Source organism: Simochromis diagramma, unplaced genomic scaffold (assembly GCF_900408965.1).
Source record: "Simochromis diagramma unplaced genomic scaffold, fSimDia1.1 OVJJ01000449.1, whole genome shotgun sequence".
Lineage (NCBI taxonomy): Eukaryota > Metazoa > Chordata > Actinopteri > Cichliformes > Cichlidae > Simochromis > Simochromis diagramma.
In genome coordinates this window covers 87,407-115,080 of record NW_024387274.1, presented here as the reverse complement: position 1 = coordinate 115,080, position 27,674 = coordinate 87,407, and the positions used below count along the sequence as shown (strand labels likewise).

The window sequence follows — 27,674 nt, the reverse complement described above, 5'->3', positions numbered from 1 at the left end:
AGTATTTACACTCTGTGTGCATATTTTCATATGTATGAACAGCACATCTGCACTGCTTTACAGACTCTACAGTTAATTCACATCAACACAGACAAACATACATTACGTTAGATATTTACACAGGATCACCGGAAACAAATTTAGCCGAAGCACTGAACAATGTTTGCGTGGTTCACACATCAGTACCTCCTAATTAACTTGTTAGTCTACTTGGGGCAAGGTGCTTGGGACAATTTAGATTACCCGTGCTAACGAAACAAGCTGTGCTACCACAGAAAGAAAAATGAGTCTTGAGATCACACTGAATATTTGTCACGTGTAGAATATTCCCATATATTGGATTCAAAGAAACCGACATGACAACACAATGGAACGCTGGATCCTCAGTGAAATAAAAAGCTGTCACAAGAAGAGGCAGAAGTGAAACTCTTTGCTGAGAGGAAGACAATCAGTTGTGGTTGAAAGCGCTAAGAACAGCTTGTGAGAGGGGAGAATTTTCTTTTGTCTTTCCTTTCGTTTTTGGTCAAATGTCACGATTTTTGGAAATCAAACAAAATAACACAAAGAGGGGATGAAACGCTGCAGTTAGCTAACCTCTCACATCAAGCCATGTAGATGGTGTTCAGGTTAGGACTTAGCATTAGCGTTAGGATTATTTTAATTATTTCTTCAAAAAATTAATCCAAAAACTCCATGGCAACCTTACCATTATAAAGACACTAATTTATATCTGTGATATAAATTATGGGTCTGTGCTCAGAAATAAAAACAGTGTGAGGCTATCAAAGAGTCATGAGTGGGTAATTTGAGCCTCTAATATGATTGAAGCTTACTCTGTGGCGGCAGTAAGAAAAAATGACATGGATGTTCTTTGTAAGAGTTTCAGAGGACACTACGTGTGGCCCAAGCAGTGTGCAGCCATGTAAACAGCCATACTGTTTCTATGTTTAACATTTTTTCCTCCAATGCCCCTGCAGCCTGTGGCAGCTGCTTGAACTGTAAAAAAGTGGTGGCCCTGTCAGGGTCCTGGATCTGAGCGACCCAGGGTCCTTGAGCAGTTATGGACTTGTATTATATTATATGTGTTTTTGCTGCTCTGCACTGCTGTTTTTGTTGTCCAGGTGTGCGTGTTTGTGTGGGTGCGGCTGTGACAGGCACCTTCAGGCCTGGTGGGTGTGGCCCTGCCAGGTGGTTGGCCACACCTGAAGACCATCACACACCTGCAGCTGATTAAGCCTCGTCGAAGAAACTACTTAAGAGTGTGATGGAGCTCTCTCCAACGCTGGATCATTGTGTGACTTCACGTTAGGCTCTTGTCAAGTTAGTAAGGTTAGTCTGCTGCATTCTGGTGTTTCTGACGGCTGCCTCTTTGTTATTCCCTAAGAGAATGTGGAGACGAGAGGGCAGCGAGCACGGGGTGCTCAGACACTGAGGGGCGGAGACAAAGAACACTAACACTGGGAAGAGGACATGTCACGGAAGTCGGGAACGCACTGGGGATTTACTGTTATTTTCCCTGCACTGTAAATAAACGCACTGTTGCATCAAAGAGTCCAGCATTTGGGTCCTCCTTTCCCCACATCCCCATGGTTGGCCAGCGCTAATCGTGACAGGTCCAGGACTGTATCTTAAGATTGAGGTGCGCTTCCACGTGTACGGGAGAAATGACCTCATGAAAACCGCTGGATTAACTACATCTGATCTTTACTGTGAGCAGACCATACCACAAAGACCAAAGATATGTCAAAATATGGTTTGATATGATAAGAATCAGGACAGTAGCCTGATGGCATTATCCCAATGCCAAACCGAATGAGAAAAAGGAAACTGGTTAGCATTATTTACTTCCATTTATTTGCATTGAACACCTTTCTCAGCATCAAGATTTCAGTTTAGCGTGAAACATGAATTCACATTTAATTTATTTTAATTGTTTTCATGTTATTTTTCTTTTGAGAAACAGGAGGAGAATGTTGTCAAAGTTGTGGTCAGTTTTTGTATTGTTTGTGGGTATGGAAACCTTTCTGACTGAATTAATAATGCCTGACCTGCTTTATATTACAAGAGTGCCCTTTGACCAGTGCTGAAGACATAGATGGTCTCGTTTCACTAAAGTCGGTAAGACCCAGGTAAACCATTTATGTCAACATAAAGCTCTGAACCCAGGGAACTTATCTCTGTTAGGTATACAGAAATGAAGCATGATTTCAGTTTCTCCTATGAAACCCCCCCCCCTCCACAAAATAGAAGCAGAAGAGAGAACACAACAAAAAACGGAAATACAGCAGCAGCCCATACAGGGGAAATCTGACACCCTGGTGGTTTTCTTGTTTTGAATAAGTTTGTTTATAGCTGTGGAGGAAGTGTGTGTGAACTGTTGGTGAAACTTGAGTTCTAAGAGGAAATGATATGAATATGATCAACCTCTTTTGAGGGGGATTCAGTAGAGACTAAAGTAAAATACCATCATGCATCTTTTAGCTCAGAAACAAACCCTGTTTCATATTAATGTTGATGATACCCACATCTAGATCTCTTTCTGACTGGTGCACATTTATTGCACAAATACATGAGCGATGTGCCTTTGTAAATAAAGTCCAAATGAAGGTGCAGCCCTATTTAAATGGAACAAACTGTTTATTGTATATCATTACCTTAAAAATAATGTCAGTGACTAATACAAGTTATATAAAATGAATGATTTCTCCTGGTTTGTTGACCGGAGAAGCAAAACTGCTATTATTTAAATTTAAATTTATACCTACATACCATTAGGAATTTAAGTTTTGGCATTCTAAATGATTAATTTTTAACAACTCAGAAGTCTGTATCCAAGTAATTAAAAAATAAATAAAATCAAATCTTGTGTTAATGTATAAACCCTCCTGTGAGGAGGCTCCCAGGGTCTGTACACTCTTCACATTCTACATCAGGGCACCTCCACTCCTTCCACTCCAGTCAGCTTCACTACTAAACAAATCAGGAACCAGCTGATGAGACTCCAGAGGTCATAGCCCATGTCACAACGAGACCCATGGTGCTCATTGTGAACATATCGTGAAGATGCTGGAGAGACTCATTCTTCACTATCTATGGCCCACGATTAGCCCACTGATAGTCCTCTCCATTTTACCTGGTTAGTGAGCACGGTGAGATAAATGAGAGCCAGATGCTTCTCCTTCAGCACCTTCAGACAAGCCATACTGTTTTTTAAACTGACAGCGATGTAGGTAGTTATGCGTCCTTAGTCATCTGGATTGCCAACTATCTGACTGTCAGACCACACTATGTGTGCCTGCAGTTTTGTGTGGTGGACAGTATGGTCAGCAACACAGATGCCCTGCAGGGGACCGTCCTGTCTCCTTTCTCTTCACTGTGTATAGACTTCAGAAACCTGCCACCTCCATTAGTTTTATGATGATTCTGCAGTAGTGGGATGTATCAGAGAGGGTGACGAGGATAAATATATTCTGATTCTGAGCAAAGCCTAATCTTGACATAATGACTCCTGGTGTTCATGTGGGGATTTTGCACTCTGAGAGACATATGGATGCTAGCCATCGGGGGATTCCCATGATGCACTGAGTATTTCCTTTTTAATCACCTTTCTGCGTTGAATCACACTTGTTATTTATCTCTGTCTCTTTTCCACAGCATGTCTTTATCTGGTCTTCCTTCTCTCACCCCAACCGGTCGCAGCAGGCCGCCCCTCCCTGAGCCTGGTTCTGCTGAAGGTTTGTTCCTGTTAAAAGGGAGTTTTTCCTTCCCACTGTCGCCAAAGTGCTTGCTGTGTTTTTTCTCTGTGTGTATTATTGTAGGGTCTACCTTACAATATAAAGCGCCTTGAGGTGACTGTTGTTGTGATTTGGCGCTGTATAAATAAAATTGAATTGAACTGAATTGAATGGCCTGCAGTGAACTCTGCTTTGAGCTTTAAAAACAAGGTGACAGGAACTGTTCATTAGAGTTGTCTGAAATACACTGCTGGCCATATAGTCAACAGGCTTACCATTTTTAATTGAAAGCTAGTCTGGTATTACATGTAGCTACTGCGTTTATTATAATTAACCATTCTGTAGTTGACATATTACCTTCAAGCTTGCAGTTTGAATTCAACACCAATTGTCATTTCTCCAAACAGAAAAAGGCAAAACTGGTAGAAAATGTTCACAACAGAACCAGATAAATGTTATGATGTTTTTTCAATTCATATGTTTAGCTGACACCCATCCTGCCCTAAGATGGGTGTCCGTGTACTACATGCTGCTGTAAACTTGCCAGTGGAACAGTAAAACACAACAAATCATGACATTAGCACCCCCAAGTGTATAGGACAGTGTAATTACATCCTAAAAGAAATATATGCTCGTGACATAAATAAGCAGCAACAATATTAAGCAACTAGAAAAAAGGTCTAAAAACTGATTTAAAAATTGGTCATGTTGTATTTTACAGCCTTAAACATAAGATCTGCAAATGTAATTCCTACAGCAAATTTAGTTTAAATAAAACATTTTAAGGTCTTATTTTGTTTGACTCTAATTTTAAACTCTTGAAGACATGTAAAACGTCTTCAAGTGACAGTGAGGGGTTTAGCATGAACACACCCAACTATGGATTCTCTCTAAACAGCGACCAGGAACACTGTTTAAACCACCACCAAACATTTAACCAGAAGAGCTACAGTGACAAAGCTAATTAAATAATGAACATAACCACTAACAAAATTTGCAACATTTATTTAAAAAAAACAAATCATATTTTTTAGTCAGTCTCTTAAATCACTATTTAACCACATTAGAAGACTATAGAAGACCATATTATGAGTTCTAAATGATTGCTAGGCTGTTGTTGCGGCATTTGATTATTTTTTAAACTGTAATTTAAAAGTGTCTTAAATGTGTCCTTCAATGGTCTGTATGAACTGAGACCCTCTAGCCTGCAGTTTCCTTAAAATATTTAAATAAAATAGAAATTTTATGAATAATAATAATGATGTACTGTAAGTTTTGTGCACGTTTTATGTGTTAGGAGCTGGGACGGGTGTGTTCTATTGTGTTTTGTGTCGTTTCCTTTTTTGGAATAGGCCGCTGGGCTGTGATCATCACGGTTTCCCTGATGCACCCTTTGAGCATCAGGCGTCATCAGCCGGACTATTTAAGAAGCAGCTCTCAGGTGTCAGATTATTGTCTTAGCCTCAAGCAGTAACGGATCACCCGTCTTTTATGTACTACTTTGATAACCAAGGTATTCACAGATTTCCTTCTCCTCTGCTTCCTGTCAAATGACGACACTCTCTGCCCAGCCAACCACCTGTCCACTTCACCGTGCTACCTCAGTTCATCTCTTCTGGACCCCGTCACTCCACTCGCCTACACTGTTGCTGGTCCCCGCCTCAACCTCCTGTTTTATGTACCTCGCCCAAGTCCGTACTAACCGTGTGGCGACTAAGCTCTCTAATTCCTTGTGAACATTTCCGTATCTCCTCAGCTCTGTTGCTATCGGTCACTAACTTCCTTCTCTCCTCTTCCCCCTCTGGATAGTTTGAGTTTTCCATTCAATCTCATGTACGTGTTATGTTTGATATTCGTCCTCACTGTAAATAAACCTGTTTAACTGCAACCGTGTCTGTCTGAGTGATCTGCCACCTGGCTCCACTTGTGTAAAACCTGACACTATGCCTGACACCAGTGGGGGATGCTGACTATCATGCCTGGGTCAGCAGCTTTATCATGAATCTGTGAACATCATCATAATAGGCATGCTGATAACTGTGTGCATATCAAAGCGCCTTTTATATGTTTCTAGTTTTTTAAATGATTCAGCTAAAGAAACTCTCATTGTTCTAACTTCAGTGTTCAGCTGTGTCAGTGGCAGCTGTTGTTCTTATGGTCATCACAGACAGAATGCTATTCTTGTTGTTTCATAAATGATTACTTTGAATTTTGATAGTAAACCTGTCACTGCTGAAAATACCGTTGTATGCAATGTTCAACTTGATTTGTACTTCTGCATTAAATCTAGTACACAGAAATTTAGTTACACATTGTAGCAATGCACACCACAACCATAAAAGTCTGTAAACACAGTCTTTTGGTTTGCTCAAAGATATTATCACTGGGGAACAAATGTAGAATGTAAGTATGTATGTAGGCTATAATTATGTCTATCTTGCTTATACACAAATAGCCTAGTCTTCTGGGACTTTTGTTGTTCTACAACTCTACCACTCTCTATATAAACCCAACCAGTTTGAAAGTGTAATAACAATGATGGATGCAGCCACTCACCAGCATGTTATTAAAAGTGGGGCTTATTAGCCATCTCTTGCCTGGTTAGCAAACTGCAACCACTAACTATATTGGTGCACTGGGCAGACACTGTGGATACCTGCTAATTAGTACTAAACAACATACTAATGAAATAATAAAATTTCACTCATCAAAACTGGAAGACAGATTTCTTGGACAGACCTCTGCTCCTCTTTCACCAAACAGTGAGCACCAGGACAGGTTTAAAACTATAATTTATTTGATTCAATCCTAAGGCGCCCTGTCTAAACTAACCTCGCTAGTTTTGTAGGCTACCATTTAAATCTAATAGAGAACAGACCAGTTACAAATTTGGGAGGAAATTTATCCAGAACAATAAATCAAAAACAAATCCAGCAGATATCAGCTTAGAAAATACTGGACTGGTACACATATAGCATTTTTCTACTGTATTTGAACACTCAAAGTGCTTCCTTACTACAACCCTTATTCACCCATTTGCACACACATTCATTTAAGCACTTTTTTCTATGACTAAGTGCTGTTTACCTCATACTGTGATGGATGCCTTTGGGGCAACTCAGGATCTTGGTCAAGGATTCTTTGATGTCTGGAGGAGCCAAGCACAGAAGTACCAATCTTCCAACGGGTGGATGACCCAGTCTACATCTTGAGCTACAGCCGCTCTACTGTTTTCAAGTTGTAGTAGTAGTGGTAAACTGACCTCAAAGCCAGGGGACATTTAAAGACGCTGCTCATGCCTCAATCAAATTAATCAAAAGTACATGTGCTATCACAGGGTGTATATCTGTGTATGTGCCTTCTCAGTGTTTTTATTGAGCTGTTGCTTGACTGGAACATATTTTGCTGCACTCATTTCTGTCTGAGGGAAAATCCTTTACCTTTTTTTTAATCTTCATTTTAAACCTTAGATATTTATTTATTTTTCAAACTTGTATTACTATCCTCATCCTGTCACTGTTAACCACCATCTTACTTGTAGAGTAGCTGAAGCCGGCTAGTGTGACACTTATTTCGACTGATCTTGCTGTCTGACTGGTAGAGGCTGGACGAGTTGGCGAAGGACTGTGGAACAGGATGAGGGTCAGAGGCAGGCGCTGGGTATCCTGGAGGAGGGGCCAACGACCTGGGGTCACTCTGGGTGATGGAAAAGGGAGGGGGGCTGTGGTTCTGATTAGTGATGGTGGACGCTCTTCTCCTTGATCGCAGGGCCTGTCTCTCAGACAGCTGGTTTCTCAGCTCTGACACACGTTCTTCTTTCTAAGGGAAAAGTAAAGTAAACACTCAAAAATTAAGTTATTACAGATCCAAAAAGACTTTTACATGATAAGCATCTGTTTTAACTGACTTAGTTAACAGGAGAACCTGCTTTCTTGTTTAGGTACTTCTTGGGAGAAAAAGTATTTGAGTCATTAACCTGTTAAATATAGAGGAAGAGCTTAAATGAAACAAACACTTGGATAAGAAAAGGGCCTGCCTGACCTCCTGGATGATCTTCTGCAGTTCCTTGTTCTCTCTCTCTAGTTGTCTGGACTTCTCCTCGTCATTGTTATTGGTGGATGAACCTGTCTTCATGGTCTCCTGGGCATCTGACTGCCACTCACCACGTGTTATCAGGCGCCGCATCTACAAATTGTGCAAATGTTTTTAATGTGATACATGAAAACTCCATAGTGCATCTATTACAACAGCAGGGCTTTGTAGTACTGTAGAAGAGTCCATCTGCTGATAGGTACTTCTTTTGCAGAACTTTTACCAACTCAAAACATTTTGCACATTATGAAACAAAGGATTTAACAAAGATCACCCAGGACTACAGAGCATCTAGAATCCTTTATCAGAGAGGAATGGGACCTCATTCTTACTAATTAAAATGTGTTTTTTGATTTACTTGGCAAGTATGGACATGATATTTGTGTACTTAGTTAATATCATCCTCCCTAAACTAACAGCACTCCAGGAATATGAACAGAGACACAGCACCATGCTGATTGGCCAGAGTAGATTGTTAAAGATCTGAATTGGTGATGCTGACACGGCAACACTCACCCAATTTGCAGACCCGCAGGTGATATATCATGCAATCTCAGATGCCGTCCATGCTAATGGATTTTCATCCGGTCTTACACTAAATGTGCTAGTTTAATCTGCAGGTATGGGATGAAGAGAGGTGTGAGATGGATTTACCTTGGGGACAAACAGAACCACCAGGGTGATGTAGACTGAGAAGACAATGGCTAAAGAGGCGAAGGCGAAAGAGGCATCCTGCTGGGAGGACAGAATCATGGTGACTGGAGCTGTGATCATACACAGTACCTGAAGAGAAGAATAAATACAGTAGATAAGCTTAGCTTGTTTATTACAAAAAAATAACAAGAAAATTTTAGTCTTAGCATAAATTAAAAAAAAAAAATAAGTGTAACAATTTCAACAGAGTTACCTATCACACTAGTAAAAAAGGACCAGGTGGAATTCAGTCCAACTGTTTTCTACAGAACATTAATACAAAACCTCTGGTTTCAATTTAATGGCGATTTTGAAGACCAGTGATGGGATTAACAGCGTTAAAAGTAACGGCATTACTAACGGCTAACACTAAATAGCCAGACTCTCACTCAGTCACCCTCACCGAAGCCTCTTTTTTCCCATCTTCATTCCTGAAAACTCACCTTCTGTCAACCTTAACTCAGCTCTGGAATTAACCACCCTCTCCCTCAGTTGCCTTCACACCATTGACCGCCTTTGACAGTACAAACTGGCAGAAAAAATAGATCCAGCAGACGTAATTTGGACAGTGAACACGAGCAAATCCTGCAGTTTCAGGCAAAATCAGGTGCAAATCAATCAGTGACAGACAGTAGGAAATCCTATCCACATTTCCAAAGCTCTGTTCAGACATCACTCCCACCCCCAATCAGCCACCAGTACACTCAGCACAGTCCCCGTTTGCTGCTCCTGAGAAAGAAGCTCCACTTTTCTCTGCCCTGGTCTCTGCAAACCATGCCTGTGTTCCATGATGCAGTGACCTCAACACTCAAACCTTTTTCCGGTGAGTTGGGCCGGTACAGGGCTTTCTCTTACAGTGCTCACTTGTGTTCGGCCAATCGCCTCTTTCTTTGACAATGCTGCTAAACTCTCCCACTTAGTAGGTCTGCTGAGGGGAAAGACGCTGGCATGGGCTGAAGCTTATTTTTCATTTCACCCAATTATTTCCTGTCTATATGTTGAGCTTCTTGGTGAGCTGACAAAGACTTTCACTCACCCAGTCTCTGAGGGCAGCGTGGCCAATTATTAAATTTATGGCAGGGCAAAACGTAGTGTAGCAAAGTTTGTCACTGATTTGTACAACTGGAAGCCAGTTGGCCCGATCATTGGCTTCAGGGTTTATTTTTGCAAGCCTTAAATGTTAACCCTTCCATTCATGCTAGAACCTCCCATACCTGCCATTGCACTCAATAACCAGGTTTTTGCTCTATAACTCATCAAACTGAATCAGTTAATCTGATCTTGTCTGGAAACCACTGGGAGACCCTCTCATTTTTCACCTTTCATTATCCTGACACACCTCTGATCCTCAGTTACCCATAGTTAGAAAAACACAATTACCATATAGACTTCCACAGAAAATGGGTCCAAAATCCACATGTGTCCTTCTCTGGATTCCTCAGGGAAATATTTAGCAAATTTCTCTGTCAGTTGTGAAAGGTGCTGACAGACTGATCACTGAGCTTCACTTGAGGAGAGTTTTCCAAGATGTAAGACAAAAGTGGAAACATGTCCATCCTCTTTTCCTGGGCCCTCTTAGTCCACAAAGCAATTTCCTCTTGAAAGCTTCAACTTTGTCTGCAACAAAAAAACATGTTGCTGTTTCTCCCTTGAAGTGAGATGTTCATGTGCAAGAGGAGATTTTTTTTTCTCTGTGAGAAAAGAAACGACCTCATTCCCCAGTTCCAACAAACATTTGAGGTCCAGTCCTCTTGAAAGCCAGCTCACCTCACTGTGGTAGAGCAGCTAGACACGATCTGCTTCCGTGTCCTCACAAAGCTTAGCAAAACATCTGGAATTCACACCATTATTTTTAATGAAGTTGATAGTTTTCACACTTACATCCATCACCTCATCACATACAGCACATGTGGCAGGGCATCACCAACTACAGGAAGATGGCACCTGCCTGTGATGGTGACGTCTCCCTACCTCTCCAACATCTATGCACGTTTTGATGCTCAGAATGACGTGTTCGTAAGGAAGACCCGGCTGCCACCCACACTGGACCCACTGCAGTTTGCCTTTCCCCCCAACTGGTGAGCAGATTACGCCAGCGCCACCACCCTACATCTTGCCCTCGTCCACCTGGACAATAAATTCAATTTCAGTTCAATTCAGTTCAATTTTATTCATACAGCGGCTAATGACAACAACAGTAGCTCTGCCTCAAGGCACTTTATATTGTAAGGTAGACCCTAGGAAAATACAATAAAGACCCATATGTACGAATGCTGTTCATAGACTTCAGTTCAGCATTCAACACAATCATTCCTCGGCACCTGATTGGAAAACTGAGCCTGCTGGGTCTGAACACCTCCCTCTGCAACCGGATCCTGGACTTTCTGATGGAGAGACCTCAGGCAGTCCAGATCGGTAACAGCATCACCAACATCACCACACTGAGCACTGGAGCCTCTCAGGGCTGTGTGCTCAGCCCACTGCTGTTCACTTTACTGACTCAGCAGCAATGCACAATTTGAACCACATCATCAAGTTCGCTGATGACACGACTGTGGTGAGTCTCATCAGCAAGATCGACGAGTCAGCATACAGAGAGAAGGTGCAACAGCTAACAGACTGGTGTAGAGTCAACAACCTGTCTCTGAAGGTGGACAAAACAAAACAGATTGTTGACTTCAGGAGAGCACTGTCCAGTTAACTTCGATGGATCCTCTGTGGTGGTTGAAGAGCACCAAATTCCTTGGTGTTCACCTGGCAGAGAACCTCTCTTGGTCTCTCAACATCAGCTCCATAACTAAGAAGGCCCGACAGCATCTCTATGTCCTGCGCAAGCTGAGAAAAGCCCATCTCCCACCCATTCTCACCACCTTTTACAGAGAGACTATCGAGAGTGTCCTGCGTAGCGGCATCACTGTCTTGTATGGTAACTGCACTGTATCGGATCGCAATACCCTACAGCGGATAGTGGGAACAGCTGAGAAGATCATTGGAGACTCTCTTCCCTCCATCACAGACACCTATCGCACCTGCTGCTTCTGCAAAGCCACCAGCATTGTGGAGGACCCAATGCACCCCTCACACACACTCTTCACCATGCTGCCTTCTGGCAAGAGGTACCGGAGCTCTCACAGCCAGACTGATGGCTTGGGGGAACAGTTTCTTCCCCAAGCCATCAGACTCGAGGGGGGCTCAGTGACTGGACTGACACACACACACACACACACACACACACACACACACACACACACACACACACACACACACACACACACACACTTCATACATCAAGTGACTTTTTGCAACAATGCTCAGTCTTTTGCACAACCCACTGTTATTGTTGCAGTCTACCTTTACACTGTTGTGTGATTCTGTCTGGTGTTGCACTGTCTTTGTTTTGGGGTTTTTTTTTTGGCAATTTTTGTACACTTGGACTTTATATAGTCCTGTGTTGATTGTCTGTATATTATTCTGTATATTCTGTATATTCAAATTCAAATTCAAATTCAAATTTTATTTGTCACGTACACAGTCATACACAGTACGATATGTAGTGAAATGCTTGGACAACTGCTCGTGACCTAAAGAAAACAAAAAAAGGAAAAGGCTATGAATAAGATAGGAAATAAATATGAAAAATTAAAAAGGGTAAATTTAACTAGGAAGGAATAAAATATAAATTAAGGTTAAAAATGAAATAACTGTACAACACAAATTAGAATGAAGGGTAAATTTAACTGGGAGAATAAGATAAAATATATAAATTAAAGTTGAAAATAAAATAACTGTACAACAAAATACACAATATAGAACTATATAAGAATGTATGAAGAAATATAAATATAAATAAATATATACACAATAACAGCAGCTGTACAAGTATTAACTGGAAATGAAGAATATAATGACCAGTGTTGTGCAAAAACAAAGTCCAGAATGTCCAGTGTGTGTGTAAGAACTGTATGTGTGGGTCAGTACTGTGTGGTGGTGTGATTGAGAGACCGTATCGCCTGCGGGAAGAAGCTCCTCCTCAGTCTCTCTGTGTTGGTCTTCAGGGAGCGGAATCGCTTTCCTGACCTCAACAGAGAGAACAGTCTGTTGTTGGGATGGCTGAGGTCCTTCACGATCTTCCTGGCCTTGGTCCAGCACCGCCTGCTGTAGATTGAGTGCAGGTCAGGGAGCTCGGAGCGGATGGTGCGCTCAGCTGACCGCACAACCCTCTGTAGAGCTCGTCTGTCCTGCATGGTGCTGTTCCCGAACCAGGTTAAGATGTTTCCCGTCAGGATGCTCTCTATGGTGCACGAGTAAAAGTTCCTGAGCACCTTGGAGGGCAGTCGGAAGTCTCTCAAGCGTCTGAGGTGGTAGAGACGCTGACGGGCCTTTTTCACCACGGTGTTGATGTGACAGGACCATGACAGGTCCTGCGTGATGTGAACTCCGAGGTATTTGAAGCTGTCCACTCTCTCCACTGGGCACTCGTTGATGACGGGGGTCTGGTAGTTCCTCTCCTGCTTAGTGCTGAAGTCCACTATCAGCTCCTTTGTCTTACTGACGTTTAGAAGGAGGTTGTTCCTCTGGCACCAGTTCTCCAGATTCCTAATCTCCTTCAGGTAGGCCGTCTCGTTGTTATCAGAGATCAGGCCCACCACGACGGTGTCGTCAGCAAACTTGATGATGGTGGTGGAGCTGGTAGTGGCCACACAGTCATATGTGTACAAAGAGTACAGCAGGGGGCTCAGAACACACCCCTGGGGGGCTCCAGTGCTGAGAGTGGTGGAGGCTGAGACATGTCCGCCCATCCTTACTGCCTGTGGTCTGCCAGTTAGGAAGTTGGAGATCCACAGACACATAGATGAGCTGAGTCCCAGATGCTCCAGCTTGGTGGTGAGTGTGGAGGGAATTATGGTGTTAAATGCAGAGCTGTAGTCTATGAAGAGCATTTTAACATAATTCCCCCTTCTAGTGTCCAAGTGAGTGAGTGATGTGTGGAGGAGATGAGAGATGGCATCGTCTGTGGAACGATTTGGACGGTAAGCGAACTGTAGTGGGTCCAGTATTCTGTATGTTATACTATAGGGAGTGCAGAATTATTAGGCAAGTTGTATTTTTGAGGAATAATGTTATTATTGAACAACAACCATGTTCTCAATGAACCCAAAAAACTCATTAATATCAAAGCTGAATGTTTTTGGAAGTAGTTTTTAGTTTGTTTATAGTTTTAGCTATTTTAGGGGGATATCTGTGTGTGCAGGTGACTATTACTGTGCATAATTATTAGGCAACTTAACAAAAAACAAATATATACCCATTTCAATTATTTATTTTTACCAGTGAAACCAATATAACATCTCCACATTCACAAATATACATTTCTGACATTCAAAAACAAAACAAAAACAAATCAGCGACCAATATAGCCACCTTTCTTTGCAAGGACACTCAAAAGCCTGCCATCCATGGATTCTGTCAGTGTTTTGATCTGTTCACCATCAACATTGCGTGCAGCAGCAACCACAGCCTCCCAGACACTGTTCAGAGAGGTGTACTGTTTTCCCTCCTTGTAAATCTCACATTTGATGATGGACCACAGGTTCTCAATGGGGTTCAGATCAGGTGAACAAGGTGGCCATGTCATTAGTTTTTCTTCTTTTATACCCTTTCTTGCCAGCCACGCTGTGGAGTACTTGGACGCGTGTGATGGAGCATTGTCCTGCATGAAAATCATGTTTTTCTTGAAGGATGCAGACTTCTTCCTGTACCACTGCTTGAAGAAGGTGTCTTCCAGAAACTGGCAGTAGGACTGGGAGTTGAGCTTGACTCCATCCTCAACCCGAAAAGGCCCCACAAGCTCATCTTTGATGATACCAGCCCAAACCAGTACTCCACCTCCACCTTGCTGGCGTCTGAGTTGGACTGGAGCTCTCTGCCCTTTACCAATCCAGCCACGGGCCCATCAAGACTCACTCTCATTTCATCAGTCCATAAAACCTTAGAAAAACCAGTCTTGAGATATTTCTTGGCCCAGTCTTGACGTTTCAGCTTGTGTGTCTTGTTCAGTGGTGGTCGTCTTTCAGCCTTTCTTACCTTGGCCATGTCTCTGAGTATTGCACACCTTGTGCTTTTGGGCACTCCAGTGATGTTGCAGCTCTGAAATATGGCCAAACTGGTGGCAAGTGGCATCTTGGCAGCTGCACGCTTGACTTTTCTCAGTTCATGGGCAGTTATTTTGCGCCTTGGTTTTTCCACACGCTTCTTGCGACCCTGTTGACTATTTTGAATGAAACGCTTGATTGTTCGATGATCACGCTTCAGAAGCTTTCCAATTTTGAGACTGCTGCATCCCTCTGCAAGATATCTCACTATTTTTGACTTTTCTGAGCCTGTCAAGTCCTTCTTTTGACCCATTTTGCCAAAGGAAAGGACGTTGCCTAATAATTATGCACACCTGATATAGGGTGTTGATGTCATTAGACCACACCCCTTCTCATTACAGAGATGCACATCACCTAATATGCTTAATTGGTAGTAGGCTTTCGAGCCTATACAGCTTGGAGTAAGACAACATGCATGAAGAGGATGATGTGGACAAAATACTCATTTGCCTAATAATTCTGCACTCCCTGTAGAGTTGGATGTCTCGAGACCGGTCTTGGTCTCGAGACCGGTCTCGAGACCACTTTTACGTGGTCTTGGTCTCGTCTTTGGAGTCAACCATCAGCGGAGAGGGGGGGGTGGCTTACTGGGCTTAAGCCCGGGTCATTTTTTCAGAAGTCATGGGGTCTTTTGGAGTGTAAATTGTTAGTTAGATGCCTGACTGACAACTGTATAAAACAAAAACAACACACGAAGCACAGAGCGCACCGTCGTAAATTCCCCCTAATTTTGGTATGATCCGAGCTCAGGCACTAGGCGACTGAGCACAGCACCCATGTGAGCGAGGGGGGAGAAGCTGCTGCCTGCGAGTTTGCTGCAGACAGAGGAGAGCTTAAGTTTGACCAGGTACCAAAGCAAATCATTCGTACTGAACTAATAATGTAAATATGACGGTGTATCACAAAAGATTGATATCAAACTGATCACTTGGTTGCGTTACTTGCGCTTCGAGTGAATCAACAAATGGATAAATAAAAAGCCGAACAGCAATGCTGATTTTTTAGAGAGTCTTAGCTTACATTTCATATTTTCAGTTGTTACCCTCCACGGCTAAACAAACTCTCTAAATCGGTTTCAATTGTGTACTGATGAACACAACAATGGACATAAGGAGCTTCTTTCAAAGAAAAAACTCAGGTAGATGTTATTTTATATATTATGCTTTGTATGTTGTTCAGTATATCTATGCAAAACATGAGGAATTTCAATACACAGCAGTATATTCACAGTTGAAACCAGATATTTACATACACTTTATGGAAAAAAAACACTTTTTACTGTTAAACATGAATTTAGAGTAAACTTGTTTTGTTTTAGATAAATAAATATTGAAATATCTTTTGAATTAGTTAAATGTCAGAATAAAAAGAGGGAGCTGTCTATTTTAATCACTTTCATCAAATTTAGGAGTACGTATACACTAAGTTTATTGTTAATTAATAAGAAAACTCCAGACGATTCCATTCTGAGCTGAAGAAGCTTCTGATAGGTTCATAGAGTCCATGTGAGTAAACTGGTGGCACACCTGTGGATGCATATAAGGTAAAACACAGAGCCTGTTTCTGTGACATGGGAAAATCAAGAGATGTCAACCAAAACACCAGGAAAAGAATTGTGGAGCTCCATAAGTGTGGCTCAAGTCTGAATACAATTTGGTGCCATTTACAATTAAGAAATACAGATAGTTTCTCTCTTTACTCTTAAAGTTAACAAATATGTTTTTTATATTTATCAATCTAAAAAAATAAACATTTAGTCTGATTTGATGTTACAATTAAAAGAGTGTTTGTGTTTTTATCTGAAGAGTACATAAATATCTGGTTTCAACTGTATATTTGATGATGTTGGTGTTTGGCTTGATTGTCAGAACAAAGAGGGAGAGAGAGAGGGCGAGAGAGAGAGGAGAATGAGGACAGAACAGAGATGAACAAGAGCAGGTGAGACACACATGTTAGTCAAATGGTTGTTTGCCAAAACTCATCAGAACATGTATCTAGTACCTAGTGTTTCTTTTTAGATACCATTTGTTATTTTTCAAATTCTATATTTATTAAGTTATGCAGGCTTGTTTGCACAACAAGGCTAAATAATTATATAAACTTTTCTCAATCTAAATATTGTACTTTGGTAGAATTAAAAAATAAGTGTAGTGCAGGTCTATGATGATTTTTAGTGCTACTATCATCTAGTTCTGATTCTGGTTCTGTCTTGGTTACTGTTGTAGTCCTGTTTTAATTCCGGATCAGTTCTGGGTCTGGTTGAATTGGGGTTTAGTCCCTGTGTCTTGATACAGGCCCGAATTTGTTCTGCCTTGCTGCTTAATTAAAAAACTAGTTTAAGGTGTCCTGCATATGTATATAGAAGTGTATATATATATATATATATATATATATATATATATATATATATATTTGGAACAGAGGATCGCAAGTTCGATTCCTGCCTGGGGTGTCTGTATTCAGTAAGGGTCCTAAGGCTAGACCCCCTATGCTAAGCAAGCCTACCGCAGACATGAGCGAGACAGATAAATATGAAGGCATGCCGGCTCAGACGTCGCCCGGATCAACAAGGTCCGTGTCAGGTGTTGAGGAACCAGGGCACCCTGACGAAAAGTGGGCTACTGGAACAAGAAGGCATCGTGGGCAAGAGACGAAAACAGGGCGTTGTTGGAATGCTACTACGCAAGTAACCCCGGCGGAAGGGGCTACATGAATAGGATGAGGGACCTATGGATTCTTCGATACCCAACATCCACAATGACGGCGAAACAACTAGTAGCTCAGTGTTCCAACATTCGAAAGAAGGGACTGCTCTCGCAGCTAGAGATTGACGAGGTACAACACAAATGCTACGGCAAGGAGGAGTCAGGACGCCAGGTCAGGGGGGAGATATCATCACCCCCACCCGAGATTGGGTACATAGCCCCAAGTGCGATAGGAGAAGGATCATTGAGTGCGAGAGGAACTGACCTGAAAAATAGGATCATGGCCAAGCTTGAAACCTGGATCCCCCGTAGCCGGTTACCAAGATTACGTGAAGTACCCTCAGAAGGTCTGCTAGATGATGTTAATGCAGCACTACGGACAATACCTACAACCACGATTACCGACACTAACAAGCTGATCTACAATACGGCAGCAGTGATCAGTGAGATGCTTGGCTACAAGTTGAACAGCCACAAGGGGCAGTACCCTCCATGGAGAAGAAGGCTAGAGGGCAAGATCAAAGTAGCACGGAGGGAGGTTAGCCAACTAACGGAGTTGCAGAAAGGTGCGACAAAGAAGGTGCATAAGAAATACAGCAAGCTGTCCATACCTGAGGCCTTGGAAACTGCCAAGCAAAAACTCACAGCCTTGGCCAGCCGCTTGAGGAGGTACACCAGAGAGATAGAAGGCAGGAGAATAAACCAGCTGTTCTCCACAGAACCAGCAAAGGTGTACTCTCAGTGGCAAGGGAACAATAATAATAAGAGAACAGCACCACCAAGGCTGGAGACGGAGCAATACTGGAAGAGCATATGGGAGAAGGACGCAACCCATAACGACAATGCTCAGTGGCTAGTGGATCTGAGGGCAGACCACAGCGACCTCCCTGAACAGGGTCCAGTAACCATCACAGTGGCAGATATCCAAGAAAGGGTCTCCAGCATGAAGAGTTGGACAGCACCAGGGCCCGACATGGTTCACGCCTACTGGCTAAAGAAGCTGACTGCACTCCACGAGCGTCTGGCAGCACAAATGAACCAGCTGCTAGTTAACGAGAGACACCCGGAATGGCTAACCGAAGGTCGGACGGTCCTGATCCCCAAGGACCCCAAGAAGGGACCGGTCCCCTCCAACTACCGACCAATAACCTGCCTCAGTACTACATGGAAGCTCCTGTCAGGCATCATATCGGCTAAGATGAACAGGCACATGGGTCAATACATGAGCGGGACACAGAAAGGAATTGGCAAGAATACCAGAGGCGCAAAACACCAGCTACTGGTAGACAGAACAGTCAGCCGAGACTGCAAGACCAGACTGACCAACCTGTGCACTGCCTGGATTGATTACAAGAAGGCCTATGACTCGATGCCCCACAGCTGGATACTGGAATGCCTAGAATTGTACAAGATCAATGGGACCCTAAGAGCCTTCATCAGGAACTCAATGGGGATGTGGCGTACAACACTAGAGGCCAACTCCAAGCCCATAGCACAAGTCACCATCAAGTGTGGGATCTACCAAGGAGATGCTCTGTCCCCACTGCTGTTCTGCATAGGCCTGAACCTCCTCAGTGAGATCATTAACAAGACTGGCTACGGATACCGACTACGAAACGGAGCAGTTGTCAGCCACCTCCTGTACATGGATGACATCAAGCTGTATGCCAAGAGTGAACGAGACATCGATTCACTGATCCACACTACCAGGCTATACAGCAATGACATTGGAATGTCGTTCGGACTGGAGAAGTGTAGTCGGATGGTAACAAAGAGAGGGAAGGTAGTCAGAACTGAGGGGATTGAACTACCAGAAGGCAACATTGCAGACATAGAGGACAGTTACAAGTACCTGGGGATCCCGCAGGCGAATGGGAACAATGAAGAGGCCGCTAGAAAAGCTGCAACCACCAAGTACCTGCAGAGGGTCAGGCAAGTCCTGAGGAGTCAGCTGAATGGTAAGAACAAGATCCGGGCCATCAACACGTACACCCTGCCCGTGATCAGGTACCCTGCTGGGGTAATAGGCTGGCCAAAGGAGGCGATAGAAGCCACTGACATAAAGACAAGAAAGCTCCTTACCATGCATGGAGGGTTTCACCCCAAGTCCAGCACCCTGAGGCTGTACGCTAAGCGGAAGGAAGGGGGCCGGGGACTGGTGAGTGTCAGCACCACAGTCCAGGATGAGACAACGAACATCCAAGAATACATTGGGAAGATGGCCCCAACTGACCGAGTGCTCAGTGAATACCTCAGGCAGCAGAAACCCAAGAAAGAGGAGGGAGACGAGGAACTATCATGGAAGGACAGGCCCCTTCACGGTATGTACCACCGGCAGATAGAGGAGGTGGCTGATATCCAGAAATCCTACCAGTGGCTGGACAAAGCTGGACTTAAAGACAGCACAGAGGCACTAATCATGGCAGCACAAGAACAAGCTCTGAGTACAAGATCCATAGAGGCTGGGGTCTATCACACCAGGCAAGACCCCAGGTGCAGGCTGTGTAAAGATGCCCCAGAGACAATCCAGCACATAACAGCAGGGTGCAAGATGCTAGCAGGCAAGGCATACATGGAACGCCATAACCAAGTGGCCGGCATAGTGTACAGGAACATCTGTGCCGAGTATAACCTGGAAGTCCCGAGGTCAAAATGGGAGATGCCCCCAAGGGTGGTGGAGAATGACCGAGCTAAGATCCTGTGGGACTTCCAGATACAGACGGACAAAATGGTGGTGGCTAACCAACCGGACATAGTGGTGGTAGACAAACAGAAGAAGACGGCCGTAGTGATCGATGTAGCGGTTCCGAATGACAGCAATATCAGGAAGAAGGAACACGAGAAGCTGGAGAAATACCAAGGGCTCAGAGAAGAGCTCGAGAGGATGTGGAGGGTGAAGGTAACGGTGGTCCCCGTGGTAATCGGAGCACTAGGTGCGGTGACTCCCGAGCTAGGCGAGTGGCTCCAGCAGATCCCGGGAATAACATCGGAGATCTCTGTCCAGAAGAGCGCAGTCCTGGGAACAGCTAAGATACTGCGCAGGACCTTCAAGCACCCCGAGCTTGAAGGATAAACCGCCCGCAGGGGCGTGCTGGGTGTTATGTATATATATATATATATATATATATATATATATATATATGAAGTCATTCTTTTTTGAACAAAACTCAAAACAGACCATAATAATCTTTCAGTCATTTCTACCCTCACTTAATTTCCTTTCGCTGCTCAGCTCTCACAAAGTGGCTCAGTTATGCTCCAATCACTCCATATTGTGGCCAATCACATTCGAGGATATAGGATAATATCATTATGTGAAAAACAGAGAGGGTGAGAGACGCGACATTCAAATGGAGCATCCGTCTGTCCTCTCAGTAAGTGAGTGAGACAGTAGACAGCGGTGAGGAGGGCTGTGCGAAAGCAAAAACACATAAATATGCCTGACACCCGTAAACAAAGCAGCATCTGGCTGCAGTTTAAAGACTTTTTTTGTCTCAGTCTCAGTCTCGGTCTTGGTCTTGGTCTTGGTCTCGTCTCAACTTGGTCTTGGTCTTGGTCTCGATACCCTCTGGTCTTGGTCTTGTTTTGGTCTCGGATTAGGCGGTCTTGACTACAAGTCTACGTTATAATTTATATGTAGCACAATGGTCTTGGAAGAACGTTATCTCATTTCACTGAGTACTGTACCTCTGCACATAGTTGGAGTGACAATAAAGCCACTTGACTTCACTTCACTTTAAAGGGGCATCAACAATTTCACAGCTGAGGTCAACTGTATTCAGAGCAAGATCAGGTAGACCAAAACCACACCATCAGAAGACTAATATATTGAACTTACTCACTTTCCAACTTTATCACTGATAACGCATAATCATATTTTAATAGAGCATTTCATTCTATACACATTAATCATTTAATACACGTCAAACGAGTGGCCAATTGAGAATTAAAATTTAACTTAACAAACGTGTTTGTTTTAATGTGTGATGAAGCCAGAGCAGCAGGATTTACCATACAAACCCATGCAAAAAGGACCTGGCAAGAGTTCATGCCACTACTTTTGAGCTGCACAGAAAGAGAAGCAGACCAATTTTCTGTAGAATTATATAATTATAATTATCTTCTGGTTTCATCTTTGTGGAAAAAGATTCTCACAGCAGCAGGACAAAACTCTGAAGTAATACCTGAAGACTAAAGAAACCCAAGGACTGTTGACCTGCCTACATAGTCATCTGATCTCAGTCACTGAATATGTACGGGCCATTTGTAGACTGAGGAAGCTAAACATTCCTGACATGAAAAGAAGCTCTTTGTTATATTGTCAGATGGCATTTGGACTCGACTGTTATCGACAACCTAAGAAAGAGAACCACCTCTTCATACCAGCTACTGACAGCAAACAGGGAAGTTGGTTTTGTCGCTGTCAGCAACATTACACCTTATAAGCCAGGTCTCCACGGCTGTACTCGCCCGTCATACATGCGCTGAGATTGGTATCGCCGGCGCCAGCTTGTTACAACAGTACGGTGTTTCTTTTAGAATGGAACACGAGCAGCATGGAATGGCTGCCACGAACAATACACACCCACTAGGAGACTCTCACAGCTATTACAATAGTAGGGCAACCCCCCCTAGTGGTGCTATAACCCAAAAGGGTTGTTACAAGCTATGGTCAGATAAAAATAATTTTACCATTAGACAAAGATAACCTGATTAAATACAAAATGCAGTTTTTAAATAATGATGCATTTATTAACTGAAAAAAGCTCTCCATGTCTATAGTACATGGCCTTGTGTGAAAAGCAATTGCCCCCTGAACCTAATTAAGGTTGTGCCCTGCCTTGGAGCAAGAACTGCAATCACGCATCTGCGGTAACTGGAAATGAGTCTTTCACATCACAGTGGAATTTTGGCACATTCTTCGTTGGAGGATTGTTTTAATGCTTTAATGCATTGGAGGATTTTCAAGTGTGAATGGCCTGTTTAAGGTCGTGGATTTAAACTGAGAGTTCATGTAGACCACCCCTAAACCTTCATTTTGTTTTCTGAGCCATTCAGAGTTTTGGTTTACGTGCTGATTTAGTTTTGTTTTGTTTGAGATTAAGGGCACAAACTGATGCAGGGGCACAAATCATTTTCTTATTGTTGAATCATAAACACTCCTTTTGTGATCTCGTGGATGAGTCATCGATGGTTTCTCTCAAGTACTTTTGGCACTGTTCCAAGTTTTCTCCATTTGTGGATAATGGCTCTCATTGTGGTTCACTGGAGTCTAAAAGCCTTAGAAATGGCTTTGTAACCCTTTAAAGATTGATAGATATCAATTACATTGTTTCTCAATTGTTCTGGAGTTTCTTTAGATCACAACATGATGTGATGCTTTCTGAGATCGTTTAGCCTACTTCACTTTGTCAGAAGAGAAGTAGGCTAAATGAGTAGGACAACGCACTCACCACCACCATCAAACCCACAAATGAAGAAATTCTTTTTGGAGGAATCAAATTTGGTGCTTATCTCTCTAGCAGAATCCTCCACTAAAGATAAGTGAAGCTTACCTCACACACTTTTTATTGTTTTTTCCTATGATCTTTGCCAGTCTTTACATGGTTTTCCATTGTGATTGATGAGCATTTCTTAATAACTTGCCAGCAGTATTCTTTCCTTTTTTTTCATGCCAACAAACGGAGGCCAGATGAATTTGGCGGTGTCTAAAAATGTGACAGTGAAGAAAAGAGTGTATAGTATCAAATAAAGCAGGAGAAATTGTAGGTAAATCAATCAATATTAATCAGTAGTCAGTCATTTTGGGCAAAGGCTAAAAATTTTCTTCCAAATTGACAAATGCAAGCAGCAAGCTAGCAGCCATGTTTTCTCTACTGTGTCAGTACTTACATGCAGCCTCGCACAAACACAATCCAGCCCTTAAATTATTATTAATAATTATTTATTAATTCATTAATGCATCGATCTTAGTGGAAGAAATAGCATTTCTGCGCACTGGGAATTGGGAAGAGCTAATCCCATCTGGAGACAGACTGTTTCCAGTGGCCTTCAGTCTTTACAGAGGCACTTTTAAAATTTTAAAGTGTGCTTTATTACTGTATAACTGCATTTCTAGCCTTGTTTCAGGTGCCTTAATCTCAATTGTTGCCCAGAACTTGCTTAAATTTAAGCACTGGATTTCTATAATGTTGGAATGTTACTATGAAAAGTGTGCAGAGATTTTTATATCGTGATTTGCTGCCAAATGAAACAGAATTAAGTCAAGTGATTGAAATGGCCCAGGAGCAATTCTCCCACAGCTGAATGGAGAAATGAACTAATCAAGTGCCAGAAAATGGTCACAAAAATGTTACAAGCATGAGCTAAACAGATCTGACAAAAAAAAAGTTTTGCAGTTTGAGCAACTTTAGGTTTCTTTTTATAGATGAACATGTTGCAGATAAATGATATGATTAATTGTTAAAATATCACTTATTATGTATCACTTTGCTAAAAGTATTTAAAATAGTACATATTAATGCTGCCTCAAGCAGATACAGGAGTACAAGCCAAGCCTGAAACCACATTGACTCATCAGTAATAATTAATAAAGCAATTAGAAAGGACATTTCCCAAATGAAAGCATATATTAAGCATTTATCTTTATATTTCCAGAGCACAACATTTGCTTGTGTTTCAGCATTTTTTACACATTACACACCACTTTTGTTTATCATTTGTAACAACACATCCCACACATGGCATGGTAATAGTAAAAGGGATGTTATGTTGGCAAATAATATCATGTACAAATAAAAAAAAGAAGAAGAAAAGAACAGGATCCAAGACAGACCCCAGTGGAATTCCTGATGTCTCAACAGCTGATGTGGAAGAGTATTTTCCATCCATCCATTTCCACTTTTTCAGCTGTCTTAGTGCTAGAATCTAATGTGGCGAGATTTTAAAAACTCTAATGGCACTTCATCTGTGCTCGGCTCTTTTACATTCTGTCCTGACAGCCCTGTTAGACAGAATTTAAACCTAGGGCATTTTATTCTGAGGTGGGCAGCCAAGTTCAAAGCATCTGCTCATCTGTTGCTTCTGAACTCCATAAGTTTTGAATCACTTATTTTTAGTACTGAATTAATGACCCCGCTGCTTTTCATTCTCATCTACAGTCCACCAAAAATAAAAGCTCTATTGTAGAATTCAGATCTTTTGTCCTCAGTAACAGTAATGCATGACTGCATATTGTGGGATTTTAATATTCATGGGCACTGAAAAAAACAGCTGTGGGAATCTTTTGATTTTATTCGACATGTATTCAACGGCCTCACTCATGACCATGTGAATACTCTTGATCTTCTTTTTGTCATATTTTCTTCTTTTGTCAATTTAATATCTAACATGTTGACATTGTAGAATTTTTTTTCTGACCATAAACTATAACTTTTATGACACTTTTACTCTCTAAATTTGTGGTCCTAGTATTGCAATACCTTTCGGTAAAAAGTTTGGTCCTTCCATAGCTACTCATTTCCTCTGCTGCTTACAGTCTGGGTGTTCAAGAGCGCACTTCTTTCATCTGTGCATCATCATGATCAGATGTCCATAGAACAAATACGCTTAATATTTAAACCCACAGTACAAAAAAACCCTGAAGTGTACGTCTTTTGGTACACTTCAGACACATATTGGGTAAAATTTAAAGAATCCATGATGCTGAACAGTGGTGGACCTAGCCTGTTTGGCGCCCCCACTCCCACCCACACATTAAACATATTAAGGATTGTATATTAACATATTTTATAGTAAAAACTGTTGTCAGAACCAATTTAACCAGAGAAGCATGGTTAAAGCATGGTTAAACACACACACACATATATGAAGAGAGAGAGAGTATGCATAGTATGCAAACGGCTAACAAACAGACATCATAATTTGTCATACAATGAGAACAGGACAAATCAACAATAGACATTGACTAATTAATTTTGTGCTGAACACAGTCCAAAAGATTCAGTCAGCTACATCAGTGTCTACTGTTTACTATCATAGCCAAGTGACTAACAAACGTAAACAGACGTTTACACTATCCCTACTAATTAATGTTTTCTTGTAGTATCTCTGTTGTGGTCAGTGCTATCCTGTATGCTGTTGCATGCTGGGGCAGCAGATTGAGGGCCACAGATGCCAACAGACTAAATAAACTGATCCACAAGGCCAGTAATGTTGTGGGGGTGGAGCCAAGGGCGTAGATTTGGCATGGACGGAAGGTCCCCACCAATAATTTGATCTCTTCGAGTAACGAAAAACAAACCCGATAGAATGAAAAATGAATAACATGTTTTGGAAACTAACTGCACAACAGGCAGCACTATTAGTTCTCTCAGTCTCCCAGAGCAGCATTTCTAATTTTGATTGAAACTGTCAGAGAAAACGGCAGCCTCGAGTAAGCCAGGATATTAGTTTACAGAGGCTGTTAGAATTATATGTCTAACGTTATAATGTTGGTGACACAATAATTTCATCCTAATGGCACTGACATATTCATAGGGTTAATTTTTGAGACAAAATATCATGAGGTAGTCATGATTTTGCAAATATTCCACCTTGTAGTGCAGTTTGCACAAATTGTTTTAAAAATGCACTCAGCCTACAAACATTACTGATGAGTAAAGATCTGCACAATTTGACAGAAACACTGAAGCAGCTACACATTTTATTCTTATTGTCATGTATGTCCTGTTTGTCAGGTGACAGGAGAACCAACACAAAGCTCAGAGAGTAATGGTGATACAAGGTCACAGGTGAAACTGGATGATGACTTGTTGGTTCATGACTGTATTTGAAGCACATGTGTGACTGCATGTATGTGGAATGTCTCACTGTTATTTATCAGGTGACAGAGGCAGCTCTGCCATGTTGTAGCTCAGACAGAGGTGAAGCGGCGAGGTCACAGGTGACTGACTGATGATTTGGTGCTCTAGATTAACGAGAGGAGAGGGCATGTGTTTGGCTCCTTCACATAGTGGACATTGAGTTGTTGTGTGGGGCACCAGTAGTCCATATCTGTTGCTGTAACAGTAGTTCATGTCTAGAATAAAAAATCCCAGCTCACTGAGTTGATCGGGGCAATAGTGCCTAAAATGTTGCATAATTTTGCTGAGAGATCTTTTACTTTGTGGTCATCTTAGACGAGTAGTTTCATGGACAAAAACCATTCAGTGTTGCCTTAGTGCTAATGTAGCAGAGATGTTGGTGTACTATAACTGAACTAATGTTGTTAAGTCCTTAAAGTCATGTTCTTTTATTGTCATGACTGTATTTGAAGCCATTTTTACTTTTGTATGATACCTGATATATATGGAATATGGCTGAAGTAAACTAAAGCCTAAAATACTTAGTCAGTCATGTGTAAGTACGCAAACTCGTTGCCTCAAAAAAATTAAGTAAAGTTTACTCCAGATGATTAAGTTAGGGCAACATATTTATTTTGAGTACTGTACTGTAAATAGTGGAGATGACAATAAAGTTTACTTTGAGTTCAGCACAGCAGCAAGCAGGTGCACCGAGGGCTCTCGCACTCACTTTTCGCGTATAGAATTTCGAAAAACATCGGTGCAAATTATAAGTCTGTATCATAATGTCTGGTGTTTTCATGTTTGTTGGTTTGTTTTTATTTTGGGTTTTTTTGTGAGTTGGTTATTAGATGCCGCTTCAGCCAGCCGGAGAATCCCCCGTCGCCCCACCCGCATAGGTGCATGAGTAGTTTCAAACCAAAAGCTGAAACCTTACTTGTCTTTTAAACTTTTATGCAGAGAGGAATACTTCATAATCTGTCAGGTAAAATTTGGCAACTTTTACTGTGTGCTATACATAGTAAGTAAGTAACATTTATTTATATAGCACATTTCACACATAAAAATCACAAAGTGCTTTACGATAAAACCAGAAATATAAATAAAATAATATAAAACAGTGAAAGATTAATTAAAAGCTTGTTTGTATAAAAATGTCTTCAGCTGCTTTTTAAAGGAGTCAGTGGAGAACTGATGTTTCAGAAAACACTTGATTCATACAGACAGTAAAAGATCTCTCCTAGATAGATACGACATGAACCATTTTAAAACAACACCAGTAATCCTGAACAAGTCCTTCAGCCTACTTATCATGATGCTGTGATTAACAGTATCAAAAGCAGAGGTGAGATCCAATATAACCAGAACGGTGTACTCTCCAGAGTCTGCTGAATCACGAATGTCACTACCGAAACTTTAATATGAGCCGGTTTTAGGGAGTGCAATTCTCTGCAG

General features: G+C 41.9%; 1 protein-coding gene and 1 long non-coding RNA gene across 5 annotated transcripts in view; one reads left to right on the top strand and one right to left on the bottom strand.

Annotated features, from left to right (window-relative positions):
- Nucleotides 1-4,036: 4,036 nt before the first annotated feature.
- The window catches only part of gabbr1b (gamma-aminobutyric acid (GABA) B receptor, 1b), a 102,728-nt gene continuing 79,090 nt past the window's right edge, over nucleotides 4,037-27,674 (bottom strand). For all 4 annotated transcript variants that reach the window (XM_040002589.1, XM_040002590.1, XM_040002591.1 and 1 more), the window contains exons 16-18: nucleotides 8,481-8,609; nucleotides 7,776-7,919; nucleotides 4,037-7,553 (exon numbers count right to left, since the gene is read on the bottom strand). In XM_040002589.1, coding sequence (XP_039858523.1) covers nucleotides 7,266-7,553; nucleotides 7,776-7,919; nucleotides 8,481-8,609 — 561 coding nt within the window. In that variant the 3' untranslated portion in view covers nucleotides 4,037-7,265. The remainder of the gene's footprint in view (nucleotides 7,554-7,775; nucleotides 7,920-8,480; nucleotides 8,610-27,674) is intronic.
- LOC120715562 overlaps nucleotides 9,270-27,674 on the top strand; it is a 20,949-nt gene continuing 2,544 nt past the window's right edge. The window contains exons 1-2 of the long non-coding RNA XR_005691670.1: nucleotides 9,270-9,280; nucleotides 9,600-9,610. This is a non-coding gene — a long non-coding RNA (uncharacterized LOC120715562). The remainder of the gene's footprint in view (nucleotides 9,281-9,599; nucleotides 9,611-27,674) is intronic.